An 11827-nucleotide genomic window follows, 5' to 3' on the forward strand; every position below is an offset into this window, starting at 1 on the left:
TGTTAGTAAGGACATTAATAAAACCAGTTTTAACAATGTTTTTGGGATGATACTTATGTTAGTAAAATTTGGCAATGTGCTCAATATATATCAAATGCATTTTCTTTTTCTTCACAAGGTTTCAGACACCGTTGTTGAGCCATACAATGCAACCTTATCTGTTCATCAGCTTGTTGAAAACACTGATGAGACTTTCTGCATCGACAACGAGGCTCTCTACGACATATGTTTCAGAACATTGAAGTTGACCACACCCACATATGGAGATTTAAACCATCTTGTGTCGGCAACAATGTCGGGTGTAACAACCTGTCTCAGATTTCCAGGACAATTAAATGCCGATTTGAGGAAATTAGCCGTCAATATGGTTCCGTTTCCTCGTCTGCATTTCTTTATGCCAGGTTTCGTACCGTTAACATCACGTGGTAGTCAACAGTATCGTGCACTAACTGTACCGGAACTGACACAACAGATGTTTGATTCTAAGAACATGATGACTGCTTGTGACCCTCGCCATGGAAGATATTTGACTGTCGCATGCATGTTTCGGGGACCAATGTCAATGAAAGAGGTCGACGAACAAATGCTTAATATTCAAAACAAAAACAGTTCATATTTTGTTGAATGGATTCCAAACAATGTCAAAACTGCTGTCTGTGACATTCCACCTCGAGGCTTGAAAATGTCGGCTACTTTCATTGGTAACAGTACAGCAATTCAAGAAATATTTAAGCGAATTTCTGAGCAGTTTACAGCTATGTTTCGCCGTAAAGCTTTTCTTCATTGGTATACTGGTGAAGGGATGGATGAGATGGAATTTACCGAGGCGGAGTCGAATATGAACGATTTAGTTTCTGAATATCAACAGTATCAGGATGCAACAGTAGATGACATGGACGAATTTGATGAGCAAGAGGAAGATGAACTTGATGAAATGTAAAATTTCAAAGACGCATTGTTTTTTTTCTTACAGTATAAATTATATACAAGATTTGCCTTTATACTATGAGACAAATAACTAAAACACACATCTTGCAATTTATTAGTTCCATTTTGGAAATCGGTATGGAGTCTAATAAAAAAAAACCGCAATGCACACGATTTCAAGTGTCTTAGTCCACAAAAAAAACATCGCCAAATTATTTAATGGTAGTTTTTTTTAAGTTTCAACTTACTACTTGATTATGGTGTACCTTTTGCATAATTATATTAATGTAACATACATGTGTATGTTAATATTTTTTGTTGGGTGTACAAGATTGTACTAGGCATTAAAGAGTTTGTATATTAGATAGGCATAGCTTGTTGCTTTTGATAATTGCTAACTTGCTCTTGTCTCTAGGTCGTGAAACATTATTAGTAAGTATATCAGTCATGTTCTTTATGTACTTATTTCAACCAACATACATGTAGTTACTATTAAAGTTAAGTAGCTGTTTTTTTCACACATCATACATGTACATGTACTTAATACACTCAGTGTTCTGAGAGACACTCAATCATAATCAGGCCTGCACTTTATTATAGCTATATTATAGCTGTAAGCATATATAGATCGATGACATTTAATGTTAATTAAGTGTTATTTTGAGTTTGACCTACATGTTAAAATATATTTCTTCATTACAAAAAAATATTTACATTCATAATGGAGCTGGAGGCTTTTCACAGTATACATTGCAGGCCAAACATAAATTTTGATTTAAAATTCCTTTGATGTTCATGTATAAAGATTGACGACAAATTAGTCTGTCCGTCCTGAGGTTTATTTTTAACAGTTACCCTTTTTACTCGTGTGTAGGCAATAATTTCATGAGCATCTTATATTTTACTCTAATCTTTGATCTAACTCTATCGTAATTCGGTCAAATCAATCCGCTGCATCCGGTTACGTCTGCTCAATGCGACTAGTCGGTGATTCCGTGTTTGTAATGGTAATATTTGCTTTGAAACTGAATAGTTCACTTTGTCAACTCATTTACATACTTGATATCTAACTTACGAATCGCTTCAATAAGATTTAGTAGAAGAACGGGATAGACAATTGCTTCTTTATGTATCTGTGCCAATACAGTGTGCTATTGTACTCTTTCACCCCATACCTCACGGCGGTACTCCTCAGAATACAAGTTTATACAAAAAATAAATACACCTAAGATCAAATTTGAAAAAAAAACGAAAAACTACTACTAGTATTCAATGCCATACTTCACTTGACATTTATCAATTTGAATGTCTTTATATTTTAATATTTAAGCACAAGTTTTTTTTTTTTTTTTTGCCAAATATAGACTGGTTGCAAAATAAATGCTGTTCAATAGTCATAATTCGATTAATCAAAAAACAAATCCGGCTAACAAACTAAAACCGAGGGAAACACATTTAATATAAGAGAATTAGGGAACAATAAACACACTGAACCACAAAAAAGGAAACGTCAAATTACATAGAAAACAGACTGTGTTAGCAACCAAACATAATGGCAGTATGAGTGCATAATGACCATTTAGAGTATGGTATACATTGTACATCAACAAACGACAAGCACTGATTTAAAGGATCATGCATGATTTTGGAAAGAAAAAAATATATACAGTCAGGCTGCATAAGCAACAAACAACAACTACTTTATTACAGGCTGTTGACTGCAGCCCATTTGTAATGAACAAGAACTATTGATATCAAAAAATTGAAACTTTGCAAAAGACTTAATTCAAATAAAAGATTTTAAAATTTTAAAATCACAATAAAGTACACTCAAATTAGTTTGTTTTCTCACTATTTCAGCATTTAATTGAAAATGTTTGACCCTTTAAAGGTAAACAACTCGTTCAAATGAAACTCTTAATATATAATAGTCTAATACGGAAGGACAAATATACTTAATTGTCATATAAATCAACGAATATGATTTGAGACAAAATAGACACAAAACATAGAACATCAAACATTTGCAAATGACAAGATGATTTAACATACAATCTATAAGTATACAAACTTTTTATTTGATTATGAGTACTTTAGTATAAACGTTCAAAAAGAAAGGCTACATATTGTGTCGAGCAGCTGATATTTTACAATATAAATATAATGACAACCAGATAATCAACAGTGGAACAACCGATAAGTCTAGATATCTCTAGGTTTTCTTGAATAATAAGCCAATTGAACTTATCATATGTGTTTTACAATTTAAAAAATTTTTACAACTTTTTCAAAATCTTACAACTGATAAATATTTTTATCTTTATTTTGGGGGCCTCAGTGGCGGGGTGGTCTAAGCAGTTCATTTTATCATCGATACAAAGATATCATTCGGAAATATAAATCAACATCCATTCATCTTACATGTTCAAGTATTTCACATTTAAACTTTTTATGGTTATATTCTTTACAAAGCACAAAAATGTCGACATTCAACCTAAAAAGCTAACCAAACCTTTAAACAGACTTATTCAGAAGGGATATTGTTACGATATTGTTGTCAGGTCATTAAAGATGGTAATTTTGGTATTGAAATTTATTCACTTATAGGGTATTTGCATCGGAAATAAACACATTTATTCTAAAACAGGAACAATACGGACTATATTCCTCTCATATAAGTTATGATGGTATGATACTAAAACCATTACGGGAGGGAGTGTGCTTGATTTTCATATATGATGAAGACATAATCTTTCAATCAGTTTAATTGAGGTCTGGCGCTGGCATGTCAGTAACTGCTAATTGTCCTTTGTTAATTCATGTATCAATGTCATTTTGCTTAGTTTCTTTTGTCACCTATTCTGACATCGGCTAGAGGTATAGAAGAGGGTTGAGATCTCACTTAACCTGTTAAACTCTGCGCATTTTTACGCCTGTTCCAAGTCGGGAGCCTCTGTCCCTGTTAGTCATATACGATTTTTCATTTTAGTTCATTTATATGTTTTGGAAATTAGTATGACGTCCATTTTCACTGAATTAGTACACATTTTTTGTTTATGGGGCCAACTGAAGTCCACCACAGGGTGCGTTTTTCCCCACTGTGTTGGAAGACTGATTGGTGGCCTTCGGCTGTTTTTGCTCTTTGGTCGGTTTGTTGTCTCTTTGACACATTCCCCATTTCTATTCTCAATTTTAATCAAGAGTGACCACTAGCCTGACAACACTGTCTTGTCCCGCTCGTGACAAGGTGCGTTCGTCTCAGATCTTACCAGGATTACTCAAGGGTTTACTTTACCAACAAAACCTATACGCCATACAATATCAAAGCGTGCTGGAAATGGCGTTAAACACCAAACAATAATCAATAATCGATTTTTCATCCGATAATAAACTAATAAATAAAATTTAACACGCTCTCACTACATGGCCTGGACAAAAAATAGTCCTTCTAGAAAAACATCGCCAGTGTAACTTATCATGTCATTATATTTAAAAGTTACATAAGTAATAAAACAGAATAAAGAAAAAAACAATCACATTTAAAAATGATGGATGAAGGGATGGGTTGGATTTTATTACAATATTACTTTATTATACGAAACTAAATGACCTTCTGCTAAAGCCCGCGGTGAAATGTACATCGACATGAGAAACATTGCATATACATGACATCACGCACTCGACTAATTACTTATATGTCTCCAAAGTTATCTCATTTATATGAAATAAAACTTCAAACATTACCATACTTTTTAGTTTAAAGTCCTTTCTGTAAAGGTTAATGTCTGGCGGTTCTGTCATACGGGTTGCACTTTATAATGTGCAGATATAACATCTCTTTAGTACTTTCCCAAAATATGAATCCCAAGAAACAAAAAAAGGGTCATAATGTTCCTGTGTTTATAACTTGTTGAATATCGTAACTTTGTTGACATTTACCCATCTTTCGATTTGTTCGTGTCGTCCAGTTGTTGTCTTTTTGACGTAACATTTGATTCTCTTAATAAAATGCATGTACCAACACAGTTTTCTCAAATTATGTACGAAGATAAGAAGGCATAATAAGAAGATGTGGTATGGTAAACAATGAAACAGCTCTCCACTAGATATCGAATGACGTAGAGGTTAACAGCTATATACCATATCCATATGGTCTTATACAACGGGCAAAACCCATACCGCACAGCAAGCTTTCAAAAGGACCAACATGGCAATTGTAAAAAGAATTCGAACGCAAAAACTATGGTGTGTGTAAAAAACAATAAACGTAAACTAAGTAACTATATATAGAACAGACCAACGACAACCACTGATTACAGGCTTCTAACTTGGGACTAGCATTCACAGAATGTGACAGGGTTAAACAAGTTTGCGGGCGTTCAATCAGCCTCCCCCTATATTAGGTACATGTATATCCCAAAAAGGAAAACATAAATTATATGTGATTATGTAAACTGTAGCATAACATTTGATTTTTTTACTCAATTCTTCTAGAAAAATTTAAATGTTTGTTGTTTAAAACGACCAATTTATGAAATTATGTAAAATTGAAAGGTTATGACATTTTTCGCCGTGCCTTTTTTCAAATTTTAAACAAATTCATTATGTGAATATTTAACATTTTTGAGACATTTGATAGATAACCATTTATAAAAAAAACCAAAACCAACAACATATAAAACAAATAAAACATTTAAGTACATGTAGGTACATGTATACATAATGAAACAATGAATAATCATTTAAAGATTTATCAATTTTGACTATCTTTTACACAAAGACTGTTACATGTAACTACTGTAACACAATAATGCTCAATTAAAACTAAAACAATAAAAGGAATTCTTTTTTCTTTCTTTTGGTGATTATTTTAGTTATTTTTGTTAAACTATGGTGATGTCTCTCTTTCCCTGACAAATATTGATACGCATTGGCGTCTTGTTACTTTTTGGGATAAAACAAAGTAATGTAAGTTAGTAAAGTGTATTCAAAGTCGGCACAATTGTACACAAAATCAGAGAAAACATGAGCTTTGATGAGATCTCCACCCGACTATCATATAAAATTTATGCATGCAAAACTAATAAATAATAATAAAAAAAAAGGTATGCGAACATAATGAAAGCAAAATATTTTTGATTTCTTAAACTTCAGGCCAATGCTCATGCGGCGTCACCTCTACATGTGTGTGTGTTGAATAGGAAACCAGCAGATATCATAAAATACTAACAAACTAAAAAGCATCAATTAAACAATTCAGTAAGCACTTGCATTGTATGAGAATGCAAAAACAGAAAAACGAAACAAAAAATAAAAAAAAACAGCAAATTTTTTTTTAACAATAATTTGCAAGCAATTACGTTAAAATACTAAATCCCTGTGATGTATTTTAGTTAATTTTAGTCTCTGATGCATGATTTTTTAAAAATTATTAATGGTTTTTGGCTTTTAACTAGCTGTCAGTAACTGCGAGTACTCTCAAATCGTATTTGTTTTTTGTTAATTCGAACTGTTGATACTTTTAATAATGTTTTTTTGTTATTTTATATTAATATGGATCTTGTCTATATACCAGCTTTGATTATATGGAATATCTACTAATTTTCACTTCTTCGTACTACATTTGTATGAACATCAAGATTATTCTCCTTAAATCTGTACAGGGATGTTTTAGCTAGCTCTAATTGTATAGTTTTATTGTTGATATTCACCCCAATTTGTATCTAGTGTTAAATTATGTATTTATATGACATAACTTTCTTGGTATTCCTTATTTTTGGAAGAATTTTATACACAGAAGTAGTATACCTAAAACGACAATTTTTCATTTACTTGTAGATATTATAAAAACCGTTTTTTTTCAAAAGTGATTATTTTCGAAGGGTTAAATATTTCAAGGTGGTGTTTTGCCATGGCTTTGTTTGGACTTTTTTGTTTGCTTTTTTGTCTTGTCTGTTTGTCCCTAATATTTTATTAACTGTGCATTTGCATTCAGGTATCGAAGATCAAATTTATTCGTTTATAGTGTGGTAATTTACGTTTTTTGATTGAGTTAAGCCTTCCAATTGATATTTTATCGTGTGGTTTTCTATGTTGTGATGTTATGCTATTGTTTCAGAAAAAGGGAGAAGGTTTGGTACCATTAAAACGTTTAATCCCGCTGCAAATGTTTGCACCTGTCCTAAGTCAGGAATCTGATGTACAGTAGTTGTCGTTTATTTATATAATTTATACGTGTTTCTCGTTTCTCGTTTTTTTTTATATAGATTGGACCGTTGGTTTTCCCGTTTGAATGGTTTTACACTAGTAATTTTGGGGCCCTTTATAGCTTTTTGTTCGGTGTGAACCAAGGCTCCGTGTTGAAGGCCGTATATTGACCTATAACGGTTTACTTTTATAAATTTGTTATTTGGATGGAGAGTTGTCTCATTGGCACTCACACCACATCTTCATACTATATCTAATTAGAGCATATGGAAATCCATATCAAAATCGAAAAACTGTAAAATATGTTATGTACTTTTAGAAAATGAAATATATGTAGAAAGAAGTACACATTTAATGTAAATGATGCACGTAACTCGATATCGCTATTTGACTATAATTTGCCTTTTCTGGAAAAACCTGTCTTACTGAATTTCTAAAATTTACTATTATAATATGAGGGGAGCCACCGAAATCGGGTTTCGCTGTTTAAATTATTCAAGTCTTTTAGTGAATCTGTATTGTCGAAATACGTCTAATAAAAGAGTTCAATGTACAATTCAAAAAATTGAATGTTTCGAAATGTTATATCAGTGATGATTGAATTTCCATTTATTGAAACATAAATCAGGGTTATTTTTAAAGTGATATAAGTGTTTACGATGATTTAAATATGTTTCATTGAAAAGTTCTTTACACAGGCTGAGCCCATGGTTAAAAAGCCATATTTCAGTTATTCCAACAATTGCAAATCTAATTTTTCTATTTTCAAGTGTAGTTCTTTGGGCTCTAGTTACATACTAATTTCATAAAATTCCGATAGACATTTATACGTACTTGTCGCCAAACCAAATATGTTGGTTCTTTTGTAGTTTTGTTTCTAAAAAAATTAATATCAAAATAGATATTGCATATAGAAAAATTGTAGGTGAACAAAAACACACATGTATACTAATATAGGTGATCTGTGTCATTCCAAACTCAGAAGCCACTACCGTGTTGATCTTTAAATGTCATATCTGTGATTTTATCATTTTAGTGAATTTGCGTCGGAAGACAAATCATTGATAGTCTGATATTTTTTTCATCACTTTATTTGTCTAAACTCGGGACGATGTAAGAGCTTAACTTTTTATAGACAATGTTAATAGTTCATGTCATGTATGTACATGTACATCAACATGTAGCAGTTTCTTGGTGTTTCTTTTGATTTTGTTTTGCTTTCAAATTGACTTGTATACCACATCTTCTTTCTTTGACACAAATTCGAATATAAAAACACGCGTTTCATGGTATTGTTTACACTTTGAGCGTCTCGATTGTGAATGCCTCTGAGCGTTTATTGTTTAGTATCGCTTCAACACACTGTATTTGTTTTACCGCAATATATCTATAATAGTTTGCTTTGCGATCTAATGAAAAACATGTTGTTGTGGTTAACATAAACAAACAACAAACAAAATCAGGTGTTTTAGTGTATTATTGTCTGCATAATTTATTTTTTAATCAGATGGTTTGCTTTCTTTTAGTTATGTCCAGTAACATATGGTTCATGGATGTTTAAGGTGATGTCCTTTACATAGCTCAATATAGTGATTGTTCTACAAAATTGACCGACTGAAATGAAAGGCAGACGAAAAATTAATACAGCCCATGAAAAACAGAATATCATATGTTGAGAATAGAAAACCGTGTTTTCGAAAATGGCATGGTACCCTCTATATTTATAGGTCCAAAAACAATGTATATAGTTTTTTTTTTTTTTATTTCTCACGAAAACACGTCTTATACATAGAGAAGAAACATTTTTTTCGGAATTTCACAGCTTTATGTATAATGACATGACGCGTAAAACCCCCATTCGTTTTAAATTTTTCCATTGCCGCAATTAAAAAACCAGGCAGAAATGTTAATCATAATTTAAAAATTCATATAGGCAAAAAAAGGACTCTTATATCTTTGTTTTTCTAATCTTCTTTCTACTAATGTACAGCACCGTAATGCTCATACATCTTCTATGACATTTTAAACAATGTATATATACAAATTTTATGATTGAGGCGTTACACTTACCAAAGCGTGATATCAAAAAACCTTGCGTGTACAAATATGGTCATTTATAATTTACCTTTCGCTTTATAAATTGGAAATATTTTAATATTACTAGACAGAGAAAAATGTTATCATTGCAAGATGAATGGTTTTGAGTCTGTAATTATGATGTTGCAGAAAAATGTTATCATTGCAAGATGAATGGTTTTGAGTCTGTAATTATGATGCTACAGAAAAATGTTATCATTGCAAGATGAATGGTTTTGAGTCTGTTATTATGATGTTGCAGAAAAATGTTATCATTGCAAGATGAATGGTTTTGAGTCTGTAATTATGATGTTGCAGAAAAATGTTATCATTGCAAGATGAATGGTTTTGAGTCTGTAATTATGATGCTACAGAAAAATGTTATCATTGCAAGATGAATGGTTTTGAGTCTGTAATTATGATGTTGCAGAAAAATGTTATCATTGCAAGATGAATGGTTTTGAGTCTGTAATTATGATGTTGCAGAAAAATGTTATCATTGCAAGATGAATGGTTTTGAGTCTGTAATTATGATGCTACAGAAAAATGTTATCATTGCAAGATGAATGGTTTTGAGTCTGTTATTATGATGCTACAGAAAAATGTTATCATTGCAAGATGAATGGTTTTGAGTCTGTAATTATGATGTTGCAGAAAAATGTTATCATTGCAAGATGAATGGTTTTGAGTCTGTAATTATGATGTTGCAGAAAAATGTTATCATTGCAAGATGAATGGTTTTGAGTCTGTAATTATGATGTTGCAGAAAAATGTTATCATTGCAAGATGAATGGTTTTGAGTCTGTAATTATGATGCTACAGAAAAATGTTATCATTGCAAGATGAATGGTTTTGAGTCTGTTATTATGATGTTGCAGAAAAATGTTATCATTGCAAGATGAATGGTTTTGAGTCTGTTATTATGATGTTGCAGAAAAATGTTATCATTGCAAGATGAATGGTTTTGAGTCTGTTATTATGATGCTACAGAAAAATGTTATCATTGCAAGATGAATGGTTTTGAGTCTGTAATTATGATGTTGCAGAAAAATGTTATCATTGCAAGATGAATGGTTTTGAGTCTGTTATTATGATGTTGCAGAAAAATGTTATCATTGCAAGATGAATGGTTTTGAGTCTGTTATTATGATGCTACAGAAAAATGTTATCATTGCAAGATGAATGGTTTTGAGTCTGTAATTATGATGCTACAGAAAAATGTTATCATTGCAAGATGAATGGTTTTGAGTCTGTTATTATGATGCTACAGAAAAATGTTATCATTGCAAGATGAATGGTTTTGAGTCTGTAATTATGATGTTGCAGAAAAATGTTATCATTGCAAGATGAATGGTTTTGAGTCTGTTATTATGATGTTGCAGAAAAATGTTATCATTGCAAGATGAATGGTTTTGAGTCTGTTATTATGATGCTACAGAAAAATGTTATCATTGCAAGATGAATGGTTTTGAGTCTGTAATTATGATGTTGCAGAAAAATGTTATCATTGCAAGATGAATGGTTTTGAGTCTGTTATTATGATGCTACAGAAAAATGTTATCATTGCAAGATGAATGGTTTTGAGTCTGTAATTATGATGTTGCAGAAAAATGTTATCATTGCAAGATGAATGGTTTTGAGTCTGTTATTATGATGTTGCAGAAAAATGTTATCATTGCAAGATGAATGGTTTTGAGTCTGTAATTATGATGTTGCAGAAAAATGTTATCATTGCAAGATGAATGGTTTTGAGTCTGTTATTATGATGCTACAGAAAAATGTTATCATTGCAAGATGAATGGTTTTGAGTCTGTAATTATGATGTTGCAGAAAAATGTTATCATTGCAAGATGAATGGTTTTGAGTCTGTTATTATGATGTTGCAGAAAAATGTTATCATTGCAAGATGAATGGTTTTGAGTCTGTAATTATGATGTTGCAGAAAAATGTTATCATTGCAAGATGAATGGTTTTGAGTCTGTTATTATGATGTTGCAGAAAAATGTTATCATTGCAAGATGAATGGTTTTGAGTCTGTAATTATGATGTTGCAGAAAAATGTTATCATTGCAAGATGAATGGTTTTGAGTCTGTAATTATGATGTTGAATAATTATACATACAACTTGTTGAGATAGATAGGCATACATGTATGGACTAAGCTGACAACCCTGCCATGTTTAAACAAAGCAGAAGTCAAATTGTAAAGCATACTGTCATTAATTTGTGGATAAGAACACATGTTTTTGATATGTCGCTTCTAAATTTATGAAAGATATCATAGTTAGTTTAATGAATTTCTACTAACGTCGATAAAACATAAAGCAAATAGTAAAATTAAAACCGATCTTTTAGTGGTTGTTGTTGCTTTATAAAATTGAGAATGGAAATGGGGAATGTGTCAAAGAGACAACAACCCGACAAGAGAGCAGATAACAGTCGGAGGCCATCAACGGTTTAGTATCATACCATCATAAAATATATGAGAAGGCCATAACCTGTAGCATGCCAACAACTGGTTTTAAAATATGTCATATTTGTTTTTTGTACAATAAATTGTTTTGTTATAAATTTTAGACTGTTTCTTTTCTCAATTGTTTCATGTCTTGGCCTTTTAT

The 11827-nt window shown here is 31.5% G+C and overlaps 1 protein-coding gene across 2 annotated transcripts in view; it reads left to right on the forward strand.

Annotated features, from left to right (window-relative positions):
- The window catches only part of LOC139487003 (tubulin beta-2 chain-like), a 46614-nt gene extending 45178 nt beyond the window's left edge, over positions 1 to 1436 (forward strand). For both annotated transcript variants that reach the window (XM_071272036.1, XM_071272029.1), the window contains exon 4: positions 119 to 1436. In XM_071272036.1, the coding sequence (XP_071128137.1) occupies positions 119 to 940 (822 nt within the window). In that variant the 3' untranslated portion in view covers positions 941 to 1436. The remainder of the gene's footprint in view (positions 1 to 118) is intronic.
- The last annotated feature ends 10391 nt before the right edge of the window (positions 1437 to 11827 follow it).

This window comes from Mytilus edulis, chromosome 1, assembly GCF_963676685.1.
Source record: "Mytilus edulis chromosome 1, xbMytEdul2.2, whole genome shotgun sequence".
In the NCBI taxonomy this organism is placed as follows: Eukaryota; Metazoa; Mollusca; class Bivalvia; order Mytilida; family Mytilidae; genus Mytilus; species Mytilus edulis.